This window comes from Rousettus aegyptiacus, unplaced genomic scaffold (assembly GCF_014176215.1).
Source record: "Rousettus aegyptiacus isolate mRouAeg1 unplaced genomic scaffold, mRouAeg1.p scaffold_m13_p_1, whole genome shotgun sequence".
NCBI classification, from domain to species: domain Eukaryota; kingdom Metazoa; phylum Chordata; class Mammalia; order Chiroptera; family Pteropodidae; genus Rousettus; species Rousettus aegyptiacus.
Window position 1 is genome coordinate 33,707,254 of NW_023416284.1, and position 19,396 is coordinate 33,726,649.

General features: G+C 49.0%; 1 protein-coding gene across 3 annotated transcripts in view; it reads right to left on the reverse strand.

The window, feature by feature from the left end:
* TTC39A (tetratricopeptide repeat domain 39A) overlaps positions 1–15,436 on the reverse strand; it is a 39,361-nt gene extending 23,925 nt beyond the window's left edge. Inside the window, exons 1-2 of one of the 3 annotated variants that reach the window (XM_016120301.2) lie at positions 14,766–14,918; positions 6,771–6,875 (exon numbers count right to left, since the gene is read on the reverse strand). In XM_016120301.2, coding sequence (XP_015975787.2) covers positions 6,771–6,875; positions 14,766–14,803 — 143 coding nt within the window. In that variant the 5' untranslated portion in view covers positions 14,804–14,918. Of the gene's footprint in view, positions 1–6,770; positions 6,876–14,765 lie in introns of all 3 variants that reach the window. The other 2 variants (XM_016120303.2, XM_016120302.2) reach the window with 2 other exon arrangements.
* Between the last annotated feature and the right edge of the window lie 3,960 nt (positions 15,437–19,396).

A 19,396-nucleotide genomic window follows, 5' to 3' on the forward strand; every position in this document is an offset into this window, starting at 1 on the left:
GCTTGCCTCAGGAAGCCTTCCCCTCTAGCCTCCCTGCTTCTCCACAACCCCAGACCTCTCAACTAAAGAGTGTGTTGGAGCTGGGGACATTTAGTCTAACAGAGAGCAGCAGGCAGGGAGGGATAGGAACAATGCCAGTCCCTCTCTGTACTTAGAGAAGGCATAACATGCCTGGGCCTTGATTTATGCTTCTTAAGTAGGGACAATAATGCTGGCCTGCTTGGGTCCATGTGGGGCTGGCCAGGGAGGACCCTTAACTGGCACGCAGTGGGTGCTGCAGAGGTTCATTCCTTTCCCTATACCCCCTTGTTAATTATTTATGAATCTCCTCAGTTCCAGGCTTATGGTAGGAACTTCAGGGCAAAGTTTTATAGACTGTTCTATTGTAAAATCACATGATTTTACTTGTTTTCCTGCCTTTCTCATTCACAAACACCTCTGTAAATTAAGTTGCTTTTTTACTTCTGGGTGACTCTCAGGTGATAGCATCCATGGGAGTCAAAGGTTTTTGAAGAAAACCAGTGGTTGGTCGACCCCTCACCAGCTCTGGCAGCTGTCAGGACACCTCCCTGGTCTTTGCTAGAACCACTTTATCTGAGGGCAGTGGCTTGTGGAAAGGAGGCCGCAACCTGCAATGGGCAGAACTCAGGCTTTGAAGTCTCTCAGCCACAGGTTGGAATCTTGTCTTTGCTCGATACCAGCAGTTTGATCCTGGTGTGTTCGATCCTGGCTCAGAGAAGCCTCGATTCTCCTGGTGTGTTCGATCCTGGCTCAGAGAAGCCTCGATTCTCCTCTCTAAAAGGCATGCCGTTAATCCTTCTCTCCTAGGACTCCTGGTGGCTTAAATAAGCCAAGGCCATATTGCCAACACTCAATCAATGCAAATTGCTCCACAGCCAGCCTGGGTCAAGGGTCATTGCCTTGGATCAAAGCCTTCTCCTTGGGGAGGGGTTTCCCAGTAGCACACAGAGATCCATGCCTCCCCAGATAACCCCTTCTCACCAGGCTTCTCTAACCTGCAAGCCCTTGCCTTTTTCTTCCTCTCTCCCTAAACCCCGACCTCTACCACCCCCAGGCCTGATGCCAGGGACTTGGCTCCACCCTCTCAGTGCCCCCGTGCTGAGCCCAGAAGAAGGAACAGCCCCACCTGGGCAGCTGGCAGGCAAAGTGGAATTTCTAGTCTGAGGCCTGAAGCCATGGGCATGCTCCTGAGGCTGGGAATCTTAGCCCCTCCCCAGCTCAACACTGAGAAGCTCCCCAACTGTGGTATGGGCTGGAATTTGAGGGACAGAGGTATGACAAGTCCCCTGACCTGAAACATTCCAAGTTTAGTTTGCACTCCACAAAGTTCTCGTTTGCACATAAAGCATCCAGCCCCCTGGCAGCAACAGCCCCCTCGCCTCTGAGCTACACCCAGCTCCGGGACACCATGCCCACTGGGGTCGTACCTTCTGGGCCCAGACCAGCTGTCAAGATGGGTAGGGCACTTGAAGAACCCTCAGAAGAGCTGGTGTTGGGACCAAGGACTCCTGGGCCACCTGGAGGTCAGCTAAGCCCACTGGCCTCCAGCTCTTCCCTACACTGCCAGCAGCCAAGGCTCAGGCCCTCATCAGTTACTTGTCAGCCATCCTTGTCTCCACCACCTGGGCCTCTTGATTCTGACCCAACACCCACTGATCCTTCTTGTGCGTATGAACCCATCCTCCTATCCCAGAGTAAGGTCCCACTTCTGAGGACCTCTCTGGGTGAGGCTGCTCTAGTCTGGAAGGCAGAGGCAGTCCACCTGCCTCCTAGCCTCTTTACTTCTTCCTCATTAAAGCTCCTCCCTCCCCATCCCAATTCCTGTCCCTTTAGACCCCACATTACTGCCCTGCTCTCTAGCCCAAGCACCTTCTAGGAGACTCATATCCCCAGTCCACATTCTATCATCCTGCCTTCTCCCTTCTGGGATCTGCTTCACCTCTCCTCACTCCAACCAGGCCGAGTGTCTCTGTTCCCCAAATACACTAGAACCTCCATTACTGCCAGGCCTTTGCACGAGCTGTTCCCTCTGCCTAGAAATGACCTCTCCATCTGGCTGATGCCTCACCCAGCCCATCTCAGCTTAAATGTCACTTCCTTCAGGAAGCCATCCAGAGCTGGCTTTCTGGTACGTGATCTGTGCAGTTACACTGGGCCCATGCCCAAAAAGGCTCCATTCTTGGTTTAATACTCTGCTACTGCTGTCTTGAAATCCATAATTTTTGAACAAGAAACGCTATATTTTCATTTTGTAATGAGGCCCAAAATTACGTGGCCGGTCCTAAAGCCTTTCTGACCATCCCCTCCCGACATGAGTTGTGGTCCCTGTGTAACTCCTGGCACCCCTTATTGCTTGTTTCAGTGTGTTCCCGCCACACCCTGAGAACAGCCCATGCCTTGCTCAGTCTGCAGCCCCAGAACCTAGCATGCTTCTGGGCACAACGTTTCAGGAAGTTTTGATGAACAAACCAGCAATAGGTGTTCAACCACCCCATCCCATGGATCACAGCCTGACCTCATCAGTGCATCCCACAGAACGGCTCTGCCTCTGGAGTCTTAAATGATGCTACCCACCCTCCCGGCCAAACCCTCCCCACCTTCCCACTCTCACTCTGCACTCTCGTGCCCATCCCCCCACCTCCAGCCTGTCTTCTCTTCCTGACCCAGCTTCCTCCATACCGGCCACTCTCATCCAGATACTCACTGCTGAGCCTTCCAACCCCCTTCTGCACCCAGTTAGGAACCCCTACCCAGGAGCCACACAACTGCCCACCAACCCTGGAGAAAGCCTCCAGCCTCAAAGACAGTCTCACCGAGTAAAGGCCACCGACCCCTGTCGTGCTACTCAGATACTTCTCCCACCTCCCCCCTTCACACCAGCAACACTAACCTGACTCCTCACTCTCAGCAGGGGACTGCCTCACCCCTCAGAGGAATCCCAGGACGTGGCAGGAACACAGCCTGAACTTCCTGCACCCCGCACACACCCCTCTACCTCCTTCACTCCCTCATGGTGGAGGAGGGAGGCACGAGGCCTTCGGCCCAACGTAAACTCCTCCACCTGCTCAAGACCTAAGATGGCCCAAGAGGCTGTGGGTTGTGGAGCCAGGTGGGCCTGGATTTGAATCCTGGCTCTGCCACTTATCAATCATAATGACTTTTTCATCAAGAAAAATGAATGGAGTGGCAACCATGTTCCAGAGACAGTGCTCAGGGACAGACACGGCATGAAGTGAAATAAACTAGAAGCGGAGACAACACTACTTGAAGTGCCGCACTGAAGGAGCAGCAGAGGCGGGAGCTCTCCGAAGGGAAAATAGGGGTAAAGTTCACCCACTGCATAGGATTAGTATAACTAAATGAGACACTGTAGACAGTGAGGAACAATGACTAAAACTGGACTCCAACATGTTTTGAAGTTTCAATGGCTATGATTGGGGAGGGATGGCCTTCTTGAGCAAGAATTATTTTTCTAGGCATGTGTTTCTCAACAGAGGTGGAGAGGTATTTTTGCTGCCCCTCACCTCCCCCTCCCCGTCACCTCTCTCCATCCCCATGCATATCTCCTGCCCCCAGACATTTGGCAGTTTCTGGCAATATTTTTTGGTCGTCACAATAGAGAACAGGGAGTGTACTACTGACATCTATTGCTTAGAGGGAAAACTCTTAAACTTAATAAGAAAGATCCTTTTCTGGAATGGGGCAGAGGTTAAGATAAAGAGAAGCTACACAGCCTTATGTGTGAGGTAAAAGATGGCCTCACGGGAAGACTGGTCTCTGATTGAGGGAGGGTGAGGCAGCCTCTCATGAGGGTCTGGCGGGTCTTGTACACTTAAGTACAGCTTGAGGGCCTAGGTGCAGCCACGGCATCCAGTTTTAACAGTTTCTTCTGCTCTCCAACTCCCTTCTGTTGGCCCCATGTCTGCGGGACAGTTTAGAGTCAGACAAAGGTGTGGCCTGGTTTTAGCTGGGCTTCAGGGGATGAAGGAGACCGGGTAGAATAGGACAAGCTGAGCAGCTGTGGCCTGGAGCAGCCTGGCCGGTGAGGGAAGGTAGTTGTGTCCTTGGATCCAGGGCCCAGTAAGGAACAGGTAATGACCAGATGGAAGTGGAGTCATGGAACCTTCCAAAAGCACTAGAAGGGGAAGCGGCATGTTTGGTGATGGAGCAGGAAGGGGCTTGGCCTGCTTCAGATGGCAGCCGTGCTCCTGCCAGTTCACCCGGCCCTGCTCCACCTCAAGCCCAGATCCCCTCAGAGTGGGATGAGGTGTGGGGAGTGCTGCCTGTGCCGCTATTGTAAGAGTATTCGTAATCATCAGGCCCTGGAACCCCCAACCCCCAGAAGCTGAGCCACTGACCGTAGCCTGGAGGACAACGGGTTAGTCAAGTCTAGAGAACTGAACAGGTCAGGCTTTCCAGACTTGGGGGAGGAGGTATCCCCTGAGTCAGTATTTGCTTCTTCTGGGGAGCTGAGGGAATCAGGTGTGGCAGAGGACAACCTACAGCTGAAAAGAGGGGATCAAGGGTGAGCAGGCAGAAGATATGATCAGACCCGTGGTCCCTAACCCGCCCCACCTCCCACAACACAGGCGGCCAGGGGGTCTCTGTCCAGGCTGAGGAATGGAAGATTTTTCTCTGGAGAAGCTGACATCTGGCACTAGCTCTCAGCCAGGCCATCCCAAAGCCAATGTCAGCAATTACAAGGCTGCTTGGCCTAGACTTTCCAGTTAGCCTTTTGAGTGAGTTCACTCCTGAATATGAACATACAGACAGCCATGGACCAGCAGGCATTGAGGAAAGCCTCCCCACGAGAAGAGGATGCCCCTCATTAAACAGAAATAGGGAACCTGGAGAAAGCCAAGATTATGCAGGAAAAGAATAAGACATTTTTAAAAAGATAATATTCTGTGATAATAACAACAACAAAAAATACTTATTATTAGAGTGACTGCTACATGCCAGGCCCTGTCCTAAGGACTCACATATTTCAAATATAGATCCAAAGAAAAGAGTGAGGGGAAAAAAAGAAAGAAAAAAAGAAAGAACGAAAAGAAAAAAAAAGAAAAGAATGCATCCATAAGAATAAGAATAAAAAGTTTTAGGGAAAAATGAACATTTGAAGAACAATATACTAGGAAATTATTCATATAACTACAGAAAAAAAATGTCAATCGAACGATTTAATGATAAAATTGAGTTGATCTCCCCAAATTCAGAGGAAAATAAAAAGATAAAGAATTGTGAATTGGGGGTAGGGGGAGGTAAGAGGCTTAGAAGAGAACTGATTCAGAAAGTCAAATATCTGACTTAAAGAAGCTTAGGAAATGGAAACAGAACATAGAGTTATTGTATGAGAGAATTTCCTAGAACTGAAAGACAGTCTACATTCCAGCACATCATAGTGAAATTTCAGACTTGCAGGAATAAAAGAGAAGATCCTAAACATTTCTGGAGAGGGAATAAAGATCACATGCAAAGTAAGAATTGGGGTTCTCGTGGCTACAGTAGAAGCTAGAAAACAGGGTACGATGCCCTCAAAATTCTGAAGCAAGGGGTCATATTAATGAAACTTTTCCTCAGGACATTTTTAGAGGACATGCTCTAGTAAAATGAGGGAGGATACAAGAGAGAAAAAGCCAGGATCAAGTAAAGAAAGAAGCCATGGAAGGTGGCCAAAGAAAGAAGTAGCTGGGAGGTGGCCAGCAGACATGTCTGTCCTCCTCGGGACAGGTTTCCAGGAAGAGGAACTGAGTGCTTGCCTGATATGTCTGAGCATTTAGGGAAACTCATCATAGCATGAGCTGATAGCGTGGTTATAAAGAGTTCAGGATAAATGTATAGCAAATTAGACAAATAAAAAAATGACACCATCGTTAACTCCAGAAAGGAAATGTAATCTTACGATGTATGACTTGTCTCTGCAATGAGCATTAGTTACATAGCTATAATAACGTAAGTGTTGATTATTGATCTGGCGAAATATTGCGATATGATGATAAGAGAAGGATGAGGTAAAGGAGAGGGGGCAGGAGTTCAAGAAAGCTAAATCCTTGTCTATCAACAGATGACATTTAAAAGTGAAAAGTAAAATAGAATGAATTTTATGGTATCTGAATTTTATCTCAATTTAATTTTTGTTTTTGAAAACCTGAAAAAGTGATAAGTAAAGAGTATTATGCTGTAGGTGTATATATATATTTATATATATATATACACACACACACATATATATTTACGTATATATATGTATGTGTGTATATATATATAAAGAATGAGTATTATAAGCATATTAATTAGAAATAAGGTAGTAACCACTAGAAGAAATGGCTAAATGACTGTCACTTATTCCCTAAAAGGCTTGAGTAAAGGTAATTCAAGGCTTTAATGCTTTGGGGAAAAATAAAGAAAAAGGAGCTGTGTTAGAACTGATGGGGGAGAAACCCCCAGTAGATTCAGTGGGAATAAGAAATCGAAGTGGATGAGGTGGCCAGAACCTAAGAGGAAGGAAGTCACAGTGACCTTGGGGAGGGTCTGGCTGCTCTCAGTTGTGAAATGGAGAGTCTATTTATGGGGCTCTCAGGGGTCACGGTGACCCAGGACACTGAAGGAGTTCAGTTACATGGAGATCCTTTCACAGAAGACCTCTGAATTTCCACGCCCCAACACCCCCAGCCCTACACTCACACTTTGGCTAGCACAAATGCACACACACATGCACACGCCAACCCCAACCTGGGCCTAAGCCTCACCTGGGCTTGAGGTAGCTGAGTGCTTCTGAGAACTGGTTGGTGAGGAAGAGGTCCAGGGCGGTCATGCACTGGTCCAGGGCCTCGTGGAGGCTGCCCACAGGAGTCCTGATGAGAGAGACATGGGTGTGACGTGGGAGCCCTAACCCCTCTCCTGGCTGGAACAGAGCCTCAGAGGGCCCACCCGACCTCCCTGGTGGGACTTGGGTGCCTGTCACAAGCGCCTCCAGGCTGCCCGCTCTGTACTGGGGCGCAAGGACATTTGGGACCCACCTTTAAGTGTTCTTGAAGGTGGGAAGAGAGTGGAATGGGGTATTATCTGAGTTCTGGTGGAGAGGGGCCAAGGACAGGGGCCCGAAAAACCCCAACAATAACTTTACCTTACCTGTCACTAGGGTAAAGAGAGTCTTTATGGCCCTTCTGACCCATTGGGCTTTTCTGCCCCCCCTGGGGGGCACAGCCCACCCACTAAGTCCCACTTTAGTCCTCTTCTTCCTCCGTCTCTGGGCTTTCTCTGCCCTCCTTGGGCTGCACTCTAGAACCCGAGTCACTGTCACAATGGGCTGTAGTGGACGGTAGACCTTTAAGAGCTTCCCAGGGCCTCTAATGCTCAAGGGTCACCTTCCCAGTGGCACCTCCTCTATATTCCAGTCTTTACACTTCTCTATAGTTCTTATCACCTTCTGACATATATTTTTTTACTTATGTTTGTGTTTATTGTCTGTCTCCCATCACTAGAATATAAGCTTCCTGAGGGGAGTCTTTGTTTGTGTTCCTGCTGTGTCCCCCGCATCTAGGATCTGACACAAAGTGAGGTTTTGATAAATATCTGTTAAATGAGTAATGAATGAGTCTAAGGCTAGGATTGCAAATCTCTGACCTTTCTGGATTCAGCTTCCCCATCTTAAAATGAGAGATGGAACTAGGAGATCCGAAAAATCCTTTCTGATGATCTTGAGAATGATCTTGAGAGATCTCTTTTGAGTGATAGTAGGTTTCCAAATGGACCTCGATGATCTCGCTGAAAGGAGATCCTTTTCCTCAAAAGTTAGTTAAGAGACAGTCCCTTCTCCACTAGGTAAACTCCTACACAAACCTTAAGGTCCAGCTCTAGCATTTTCTCCTCTGTAATGATACATCTGCAGATTGTCCCATGCAAAATGAAATGTGCTTAGTTCAAAACTGAACTCTCGTTCATTGTCCCAAATCTGTTCTTCCCCAGTCTTTGCCACCTTAATAAATGACACCCTTTTACCCAGTGTCTCGAGCCAGAAATCTGACAGTCATCCTTGACACCTCTCTCTCCCTGGCCTCTGTCATCTACTCCATCACTAAGCCCTGTCAGTTCTACCTCCCAAACATCTCTTAACCAACACCCTTCTGTGCCCAGTGCCCTCCAGTGTAGGCCTCTGTCATCCTTACCCGGGTCTGATAGAATGCGCCCCTTTCCACTCCTGCTCCCTCTCGCCTTTTCTCTCTCTCTGTTAGACCATTTTATTCTATATTTCATGTCTCTTTGCCACCTCTTGACTCTTTCTGTTAGAGTCTGAATAATTTCTTTAGACTTTTCCATTTCACTAATTCTCTTTAGGTGGGTTTGATCTGCTACTTATCCTGTCTACTGAGTTTTTCATTTCAATGATTATACTTTTTCTCTCCAGAAATTCCACATGGTTATTTTTCAAATCTACTTTGGCAATTCGGGCAGTATTTTCTCCCCCGCTTATTGTTTCAAGTCCACCTTTGATTTCTTTACACATTTTATTTATTATTTTTTAAACTAATTTATTTTTGATTCTTTAATGTCACCGCATATTTGACCTTTCACCCCATCTACCTCTCCCCTCTCCCCTTTACACATTTTAAACAAAATAATTTATATTCTATATATCATAATTCTAGCATCTTAGACTCTCAGAAAAACTATTTCTGCTATTTCTTACTCCTGGTGCCTATCACTCAGAGTGACTTGTTTCCTAGCGTGTTTTGTAATTTTACCACAAGCTCCTATTTGACAATCCTTGTGGGATGAGGATACATTACCCCGGGGAGGATTTTCACTTACTTTGGACAGTTTCCATGGGGTGCCACCACCCTGAGTCCACTTAAGTAACTTTTTAAGTTTAGTATTTCCAGGACCACAAAGGCAGTGTGAATTCAAACACAAAATTTGTATGAGGGTAATATTTCTAACTTTCTAGGGAGCCTTTTTGTCCCCACTGGAACTGTTGTCTCCCTTTGCGGGTGTGTGGATATTTTTTTATGGTCAGTGCCTCTATTTGCTGAGGACACTCTTTGGAGGTCCCCGATTGATGTGGTGGGCGTGGGGGACTAGGTTCCAGCTCCTCGCGCTGTGGCTGGGTAGGCCCACAGGACCTTATTTCCCACCCCTTGAGTGGCTGTGGAAACTCAGGGTTCTGGGTTTTGGGAATTTGTAAATAACCCCAGGTTGCTGTAGCTTCATCTTGTTTACCAGCCCAATTTCAGCTCCCTTTTTATTCTTGGCTTGAGAGGATTTCTGTTACTTCTGTAGGAACTCAGGAATATATTTTAAAAGAGGTTTGTGGCAACCCACCCAGCCTCAAGGTAGATTTTTTAAGGGAAAATGGTGGAAGTATTATTTCTCCTAATCTGTCCCTCTCATAATAACCAAAACTATATTTTTAAAACCCAAATCTGACCACGTCACGCTTTTGAACTTGAAATCTGTCACTGCCTTCTCATTATTCTTAGGATAAAGACCAGGTTCCTTTCAGTGGCCAAAAAGGCCCCACTGGAAGCAACTTTCTCTCTTCATGAGGCAGGGATAGTGTCTTCCTTTGAGCCCAGAGCTTAGCCTAGTGACTGGTGTTTAATCCACCTACCTCAGTTGAGTGAATCAATAAAGAGGCAGTGAGCACTTATGGTTGTGGGTGTTTAACTTGTATTCTCTCCTTGAGCCCTTACTAAGCCCTGTGAAGTGGGGCTATTTACCCCTACCACAGATGAGGAGACTAAGGCACAGAGGAGAGGTGACTTTGGCCAAGGTCACATGCTGAGCATGGGTTCTAACCCAAGTTTCTGCCAGAGCCAGTGTCCATCAGCTCAGCCCCGGGAAGTCAAGTCCATTGTCCTGGCTTATGTCCATTTCTAAATAATTCCAGAGCCAAGAGCCTACCTCCTGTTTCTGTACACACTCCACAACCACCACCACCTTCACCCCCCACCAAGTTAGAGGTTCTGCCTGTTTGGACTAACTAGAGAGAAAGACAAATGGACAGATGAATGGACGGACCATGCAGAGGCACATGCACCCTCCTCTGGCAACCCCAACACCTCTTCTACTTAACTGCAGTGAGGTAGGTCTGAGGTAACCTCTCCAGAGTGGGAGCTGCTTCAGGGAGGCCCTGGGGCTAATTTTCCACCCTCTTTCCCTCCCACAAATACCCACCAATCTCCAGCTCTGGGCCAGGCCTAGGGACACAGAGCGGACCCAGGCCAGGACCTGCCCTTGTGGAGCTCAGGGTCTACAGGAGCAACAGATGCAGCCAGAGGCAGTGGCAGCCAGAGCCCTCAGGGCTGTGATCCTGGGAGTCTCTGAGGGCTGAGGAAGCCCAGATGTGAGGGTGGGGCATTCAAGGAAGCTTTCTGGAAAAGATGGCACTGAGTTGAGCATAAGGTGGAGAAAGAAGCCCAAGAAAAGGAAAGAGTATAAGCAAAGGGCTAGAGGCATGGCATCATAGTGAGGAGGAGGCACAGGCCATAGGGCAGGGCAGGAAGACAGAGGCTCTGGAAGGCCTGCTAAGTGGACGGGTAAGGAAGGCGGGCTAGCTGGCTGGGGAGCTCAGGAAGGCTGGAGGTAATGGCCCTATTAGACTTAATAACAGCATTAACAACCACCCCATCACCACCAGGAAAAAACCACTTCAAGTTATCTAAATTGACGACTAATTATTTCACTCAATCTTCTCACTGGACTTGAGAGGCAGGCACTCTTATCTGCATTTGACAGATAAGGAAGTGAAGACAGGAACCTAGTCTGCTCCTTCCAGGAGCCTGGGACAAGGCAGAAATGCTTTCTGCAAAAGCAACCTCACCAAACCTTTCTCCTATCCTGGCTGTGACCGAGATCCCCACTTCTCCAAAGGTTGTCCCTGTGTTTTCAAGGTCTTTCTGCTCCGGGCCACCTCATTTGGCCCAGGCCAACATATTTCTGAACTCCCAAGTGGTGGTGGTGGCCTCTCCACTGTGCCTTGGGGAAATAGAATTGGGTTGGGAGGATGCTAAGCTGGATGGAGCACGAAGCAGGGCTGGTGACCAGTGTTGGGAACTTTGGCATAGTTGGAGAGGGGAGCTGGAGGCTGAAGTGAGAAGGAAGCTGGAGGGTAAAAAGGAGTGTCAGGCAGCCTTCTCTCCCACCTCCCTGTTTTAATCTGCCTGGAACCTGCTACCTTAATGCATGATGGGTAGTGCAGGGTGGAACGGGGTGATCCTCAGTCCCCACTAGAGACAGAAAACCCCTCACCCCCTGCCCTGACTCCAGTCAGAGTGAGATGGGTGTGAGACAGTGAAGGCAGGGCAAGGACATCATTCGTCATTTGGGGAATAGCCTGGAGTCAGAGATTGCTTTTACTCCCTGCTCCACCATTCAGGGGGAACTTACTTACTTACTTACTTACTTACTTACTTATTTTCGGGGGAGAACTTTGGCTCAGAGGGTGAGGCAACACGTCTATGGGGACCTGTAGCTTCCAAAACGATGTAACCGTGTAATTCTTCATTTCTTTAAAATTACTTTTTCTCTTCTCTTTCTCCTTGATTCAAACTGGGCTTGTGCTCACTTGCTTTTCTTTTATCCTTCTGCATACCTGCACGACCACTCCCTTAATTATTAAGCCCTGAGGTCAGCATCAAACAGTCTTATGAACAAAGTCACAGGTCTGTTGATCAGGGAAACAGGGTTTGGGTCAAACTAAAGATAACATCTTGCAGCTCCACATCCACAAACACAGAAGGATCCCAGTGGCATCCCCTTGAAACCAGACAAAACTACGCCATGACTGACATCAGGACCTGATGCAATGACCAATCGCCTCCTACCCTAGCCTCTACCAAAATCAGGAGAGCCCAAGACCCCAACTCACTTAGTTACCATGACTAATGAGTTTTCCCCTATATTACCTACCCTCTAGAAGCTATTAGGGAGCCAGATCTTTGAGCACTAGCTCATCTGTGTCTTTGGGCTTGGCGCCATTTCTTTAAATAAACCTCTACTTTCTTTACTACAATCCCCATCCATGTCTCCTTTGGCTTTATGCGTGCAGGCAAAATGAACCCCTTGATTTCAGTAACAGTAGCCAGTCTAAACTGCCAATATGATTGTGACTCTTCTTCCAAAAAGTCCCTCTTAGCCGTACATAAAGTCATGTGGCATGGGGTGAGGTGGTATGGCCTAGGACGGCATGGCCTTCAAGGGTTTTGAAAGAAGACAACCTGAACTCAAGCTTCAGCTCAGCAATTCAAGGTGGAGAAACCTGGGAAGATTTTTTTAACCTCTATGTACTTGAGTTTCCTTATCAATGAAATGAGATTGACAATGAAATGGGAGATAATGAATAACTCTGCCTCCCAGGGCTTCTGTGAAGAACAATTGAGACAATGTAAAGTACAATAAAAAGTACTTGGGAGATGTTAGCAATCGTTATCTTTTTCTAAGATTACGTATTTCCATCATCTCTTATCAAGCAGCACTCTTTTATAATGAAGTAACTTTAAAAGTCTGAGTGCACCATAATTAACTTTATAAGATCGAGTGCACATATCCACTCCTGTGGGGCAAACTAGAACACTCGCATATGTGCAAAGGACAATTGCATGAGAATATCCATTGTCTGAATAGCAAGACACTGAGAACCACCTCAGTGTCCATCAAGGAGGCTGAATAAATAGTGGTGTCTGTATCTGGTGATATGTTATACATCAGGGCAAGTGTGGACCAGAGCAACAAGAGTCTGGAAGGCTGAATCTCAGAAACTGAGTGAGAAAAAGCAAGCTGCAGAATAATTAATGCTGTTTGACTCCATTTGTATAAAAATTTTAAAGTAAGAACAAACTATATAGTTTTTAGACTTACACGTATTCAGCAAAAGAATAAAAACAGTTAGGAAAATGACCAAAATTCAGGATGGCAATTATCTCTGTAGAGGGAAATGGGGAGAGGGTCCCAGAGAAGCTTCATTCAATAGTCTCTGCCTTGGTTCTTTAAAAGAATATGAAATAAATGAGGCACAATGTTAATATCTAAAAATGCTAGGTAGCAAGGACATGGAGTTCATTTTATTATTTGCTATATTTTTCCAAAGGCTTAAACTATTTCATAATTTTTAAAGTGGAGATTTAAAGCTCAGTTTGTTCACCACGGATCTTCATACACATAGCCAGGGCCAGAGCAAGCAAGCCTTGGGGGTGTTTATGGTGAAGGTGGTACTGTTTTGCCCCTGCTCTGGTTAGACCCCACCAGGATGGCACTGATCAGGGGCAGAAGGAGAGGGAGATGGACCTGTGTAGCCTCAAAGAAAAGTGGGACCTGGAAAGCATGCAGGGGGCCAGGTATGGTTCAGTATGAGGAAGACCTGCCAATGTCAGAAGAGTGAGCTCACTGCCCTGGAGATCTTTGAGAGGCCAGAGGAACCTCGAGTTGTTGAGAGGACTCGGGCTAGGATCTGAGCATGCAAGGAAGAGGAATGAATGTGGTTTCTAGACCTGGAGTTCAGGGTTCTTTGATAGGTGCCCTGCTCAGCCTGCCTTCTGACCTGGAAACCACTTTTCTGGGCCCAGTGGGGTGGCACTCAATCACAGCTGGGCAGAAGAGACAACCCGGCTCCAGACTTCCAATGACCAGCCCAGAGCAGGAAAGGAACAGCCAGTCAGCCTCCCTGTATTTTCCAAAGCAGAAGTCTAGGGAGGATGAAGGACTTGGCTGAAGTCAATACAACAAAAATGGTCATGACAAGATTCACCAGGCAACTCTCTTGCAGGCCGGGGTATCCCCAAGCCACCCAACTTCCAAGCCCTCAGCCCAGAATGCACACACAAGCCTTGCGGAGGCCTCCAGCTGACAGCTGGCACCAGCCTAGTCACCTTCCTCTTCATGTTAGCCCTGAGGCCCTTGGTAAATATTGTCCCTGATAGTGAGGCTCCAGTCAGGGCTGGCACCCCTCCCAGCTCACCTGGGCGGGATCTCCACCCAGCAACCTCCCAGCAGCCCCGGCTCCCAACAGCCATCCCCTACCCACTGGGGCCTAAGAAAGGCAATAAGTTGTACCTAGTCTCCTAGCAGTTAGCAGCTGTCACTGCTACAGGGGCCACATAGGGACCCTACAGGATTCCTCAGTGGGGTCAGGGTGGGGGTGGACAGAGGAGCCATGTTGAAAGTGGCAAAATCTACCTTTATTACCCGGTTCCTGCTTTACCCAATGGGCCTGGCCAGTTCATTTCTTAGCCTTTTAACTCCTCCAAATATCCCTGAAGATAAGGCAGTGTGGCCTGCAGGTGGGGACTCTGGTATCAGATGGAGCTGGGTTCAAAACCCAGGCCCACCTCTCACCCCCTGGGTGACCTGAAAGAAGTCACTTAAGAGCTATGAGCTATGCCTCAGTTTCCTTTTCTGTAATGGAGGTGATAATAATAGAGTCCACCCGCAGGTGTAAACGTCCCTAGGGGAGGAAGGCAGCTCTGAATGTAGTGATGGCCTGTTACTACAGATGCATGAAGAAAGTTGAAACCCAGAAGGGAGTGACGACTCAGGGTCTCCAGCGCCTCCACGCTCCTTCAGCGAGTTTCTGCAACCCCCTACGCCGCTCTGGGCGGCGGCAGCACCCAGAGGCGGGCGGAATGGGGGGCGCTGTGCCGCCCCGACAGGGGGCTGGAAGCCGCAGTGCGGGCCGCGGGGGAGGCCCGCCCGGTGTCCCGGGCCCAGCCCGCCCCGCAACCCCTAGGCCATCCCCGCCGCGCACTTACCCAGCGGGCAGGGCGCCCGGGGCGCCGGCTGTGGACATCTCGGAGGGGGGCGGACAGCGTGCCCCGCCGGACGCCAGCTGCGGCCCAGGTGCTCCCGCCGGAACCCGAGCCCGTTGCTGTGCAGCGGAGCCGCGGACGCGGCTGCTGGGGAGGGGCGCGCCAGGGGCGGGGAAGGCGGCGGGGCCGGGCCAGGCCCTGGGCTGCCCACCCGCGCAGTGGAGCCACGGTCGCCACCCGCATGCGGATTGCGCCCCAACTCTCGGCTCCGACAGGTGAGAGCCCCCGGAGGCCCATGCCCGGCTACGCTATGTGCGCAGCCCCCAGGGACCGGGAGCGCGCTCCTTCCTCACACAGCTCCACCTATTTGGGGCCAGAAAGTTCTTCTGTGCTAGACCTGAGGTCCACTTGCCTGTCACTCTCCCCTCCTCCACTGCTCCTGCCTTGCAGTGGCCCCCACCTGAGCCCTTTATCATCCTACCGCATTCATTGGTGGGGGGCATTCAAGCAGAGAAAGTCCCGGCCTCCAGAGTAAGGCTCGGATTTTAATCCCACCCACTTGCCACTGTGAGACTGTGTTTGAGGAGACGTGAAAGCAGGAAATAACATGTGGCAGTTTACCGCTCACTGCAAACCAGCAGGTCACACTCGCCTTCACAATAATCCCTAGGCCATAAATGACATTTTACAGATGGAGAAACTGAGGCACAGAGTTCATATGACTTGCTCAAGGCCACTTACCCAGGAAATGGCAAGTCGTGATTGGAACTCAGCCCTCCCAACTGCAAAGCTCACACTCTTGCTGCTTGCCCCCCTTGATCCCCTTCCCCCTGAATACCCAGTGCCTATGTGGGTGTCACCCATAACACTCCTTGGTTGCCCATTGTGTACCCAGCCCTGAGGTATGTCTAGGTGCGAGGGTGAAGCCGACCTGGTCTCCTGGCAGAAAGAACCACTGGCCCATGAGGAGTTAACCAGCCACCACCCCTAGGCCCCGATGCTCTTAACCATGACTCATCAGAGCACGTGGCTGCCATTAAAACTGTCCCTTCACAAAGGCAGGGGACAGAAGGAGGAGGGACTCCAGTGCCCATGGATTAGCCCTGAGCTCCAGGATGTTAGAAGAGGAAACAGGAGGAGCTTGCAGAAGCAGGTGGGAAAAGGGCTTAGACTAGAGAACCAGGCAGATTGGACCTGGTGGCAGAGGGGAGAGCTTTAGAAGATTACTGTTTCAATCTAAACAGCCTACCTGGAAAGGCACCGAGTTCTTTTCCTACCCACATGTGAGCAGAGGGCAGATGCTCACCATCAAGGATCATCCCACCTCTGGAATTCTCAGATATAGGCATAGAAAAGATAATTAACTATAAGGAGTAGACTGTGATAATCCACCATCAACTATAGAAATCCAGATAAGGGAAAATGCTACATAGGCTGGAGGGGTTTGGGGAAGGTGGGTACACAGTTGAGCCTTGAAGTTTATATTATGCATATACAAGGAAGTCGTGGAAAGGGTGCACCATATGGGAGAACAGCATGGATGAAAGCATGGAGGTGGGCAAAAGCACCCTCGCTCGTGACAGCTGGAATTCAAAGAGCTGGTGAGAAGATCAGCAACATTTGTAAACAGTAACCTGAGTGATGACGCTGGGGGCTGTGCACTTTCAAATCTCTAGGTATTTGCACATGCTGTTACCTCTGCCTGGAACACACCTTTCTCCCTGGTCACTTATTGTTCAGTCATTTAACTATGGGTCAATCCAGGAAATTTCAATTAAAAAGTTTCTTAAAAAAAAAAAAATGTACCAATGTAAAATTTCCAGGGGCCTCCCAGAACCTTGAGAGGGACCAGGTGAGTGAGGAGTTCTGAAGCTTTATGCTACATTAGCTTCAAGGTAAATCTTTACTCTATTTGACCAACACTTTTTAAGAACCTGCCATATGCCAAAAACTCCCACTCACCCTGCAGGTTTCATTTCAGAAGCTGCCTCTTGCAGGAACCCCTCCTGCCCTGGCTGTGCCCAAGGCCTACTGGGCACACATTGCCCGAGCCCCTTAATCACCCTGGGCTGATATCATCTGTGTGTGGTAGTGGTGGAGTCTCTGCCATCAGACTTGGAGCTTCTGGAGGGCAGGCCTGGCCAGACATCTCTGTGTTAGTGCCTGACTAATCACTAAACACTAACACTGGGCCCAGCACTTTACCATTTCCCTCAGAGTAATGATTACAATAATGACCGATGTTCATCAAAGGCTTATTATGTGCCACGGATGTTAAGTATATAACAAACATCTCATTTAATGCTCACTTTTAACCACCTTCCTGAGCCTCAGTTTCCTCAGCAATAAAACAGAAATAATAATACTGCCTATTACAAAGAAGTGCCATGAGGATCAAGATTCATGTATGTAAAATGTGCAGAATAGTGCCTGGCATGTAACACAGTGCCACGTAGGTGCTCTGATGGTGGCAGCAGTGGTGGTGAGGTAGACACCATTATTCCCCTCCTTTTACAGATGACAACTGAGGCTCAGCAAGATAAGCAGCCAAGCTGTCTTTGGAGCTGGAACTCTCCCCACACCATAATACTGGCAGTGATGCTGGAGCCACTCACATGGTGAGTCAGAGCATCCAAGTGGCCCATCCCTCGGGAGGGCTCCACCAAGCAGTTTCCAGCCCCCAGGAGCTCTGGCCCAGTCCCAACCCTGGGGAGCCTGTGAGTCACCATTATTTCCACCTCCCAATCTAGGTGACCCTGCTTAGGTCCCCTGCCCATCTCCACCTTGAGCTGACAGGAGAGCATCCTGAGTCACAGATTCCTTCCTCCCCTGCCAGGGGACCTGTTTCCTGGTGCTTTGTACCTGGGAGATACCAGGGCTGCTTTCCCCCCTCACTTTCTCCCCAACCTGCAAGAACATATCACTGGGCTCACTAAATATTTCAATGGCCCTGAAGACCTCCATGGACTGCTTTCACCTGTACCATCTGTCAGCTTAAGAAGGCCCTCAATAAATATCTGTTTAGTAAACCCTCCTCAAAATGCTCCAGAAAGCTCCATAGTAGCTTTATCTCCCATCCTATAGGTGAAGAAACTGAGGCTTGGACCAAGTATGACTCGGACTCAGGTCTAGCCATAGCATAAGGGCAGGTCTTGAATCTTTATCCTGTAGGAAAAGTGCGTGGATATAGGGGTCACAGAAATGGGAGTGTGAGCACGTGAAAAGTGATGCGATTGTTGTTGAAAGAGCTTAAGCTGTGAAGTCAGTGCTGCCCCTTCTCTGAACCTCAGCCTTCCCATCTGTAAACCTGGGATAAAAGTCCCAATCTCTCAGGGATGCTCTGAGGCTTATTAAGCATTACTCGGTGACCTCTTGTCCCCTTTCCCCTTCTCAGGCCCCTCCTCCAGTCCTTTCCTTGGCATGAAGCATCCTTGCCCCTACGCCTCCTGTCTCTACCAGAGCATCCTGAGTCCTAGATCCCAGAACTACCCCTCTCAGACTCCAGAGCCCTTTTACCCATAAAGCAGGTTGTCTTAAAGTGAGTGAGCCCTGCCCAGCAGGTTACAGGCTTGGATTCATTAATAATTCACAAGTAAACAGGCCCATCAACAAAGGGCCCTTAAAGAGGTTTGTAACAGTCATGGTTCTTAAATATTCCCTGGAGAGGGACCCTTAGGGAGGACCTAGGCCAAGTCCTTGGGCCAGCTTCCTCCTGCCCTGTGGACTCTGATCCCCACCTGCTGTGGATCCTTGGGCAAGTTACCGCCCTACTTTGGCCCTTAGTTCCTCTCTTCCTGACCAATATAAAGAGGAGAAAAGGTTGGACCAGGAGCTCAAGGGCCTTCCCTGCTCTGATGTTCTCAGTTCTGGGATCTGAGGTCTTACCAAAGTCTGGTCTCCAAGAGCTGCCAAGGGTGGGTCCAAGGAAGGCGCCCCAGTCAGGTACAAGAAACCAAGAAAAGTTTGGCTAGAAAGAAGAGGCAGAGATCTAATGAGGGGTTTCTGGTATTGAGCGGCATCTTGCTGGGGCTTAAACCTCGGGCTGCAGAGCCAGGATCTGGCTGGACTCCTGGCCCTACCACGTTCTAGCTATGCAACCTCAAACAAGTCACTAGCTCGAGGCAGGGCAGGGAGTGGTTCAGATTGCAGCTTTGCAAGCCAGGGCTTGCATCCCAACTCTGGCGCCCTGCACCCGTGGCTGCATCTCTGAAATGGGGATGTCGATGGCACCAACCTCACTGGTTTGTTGCAAAGATTAAATGAGGTGATACACATAAAGCATTTGGAACAGGGCTTTATTGTTATTCTTTGGGCGTCAGTTTCCTCATGTATAAAGCAGAGACAACAGGATTTTTGTGAGCATTAAATAAGCAAATGGACCTGAAAGGGCTTTGGTACCATGCAAGGCTATTCAGAAAAGAGAGATTTCTCCTAAGATGTGCACCCAGACCTGGCCAGGAGCACAAGGACAGTGCAACATCCATTGGACACCTACTACATACCTTCAGGGCAGATGTGCTACTTCACACACTGCTGGTGGGAGTAGAAAGTGGCGCCCTCTTTTGAAAAGGTCAGTCAAAGTTATGGATCGAAAACCTTAGAAAGGTGACCCGATAACACCCAGGCAGCAAACT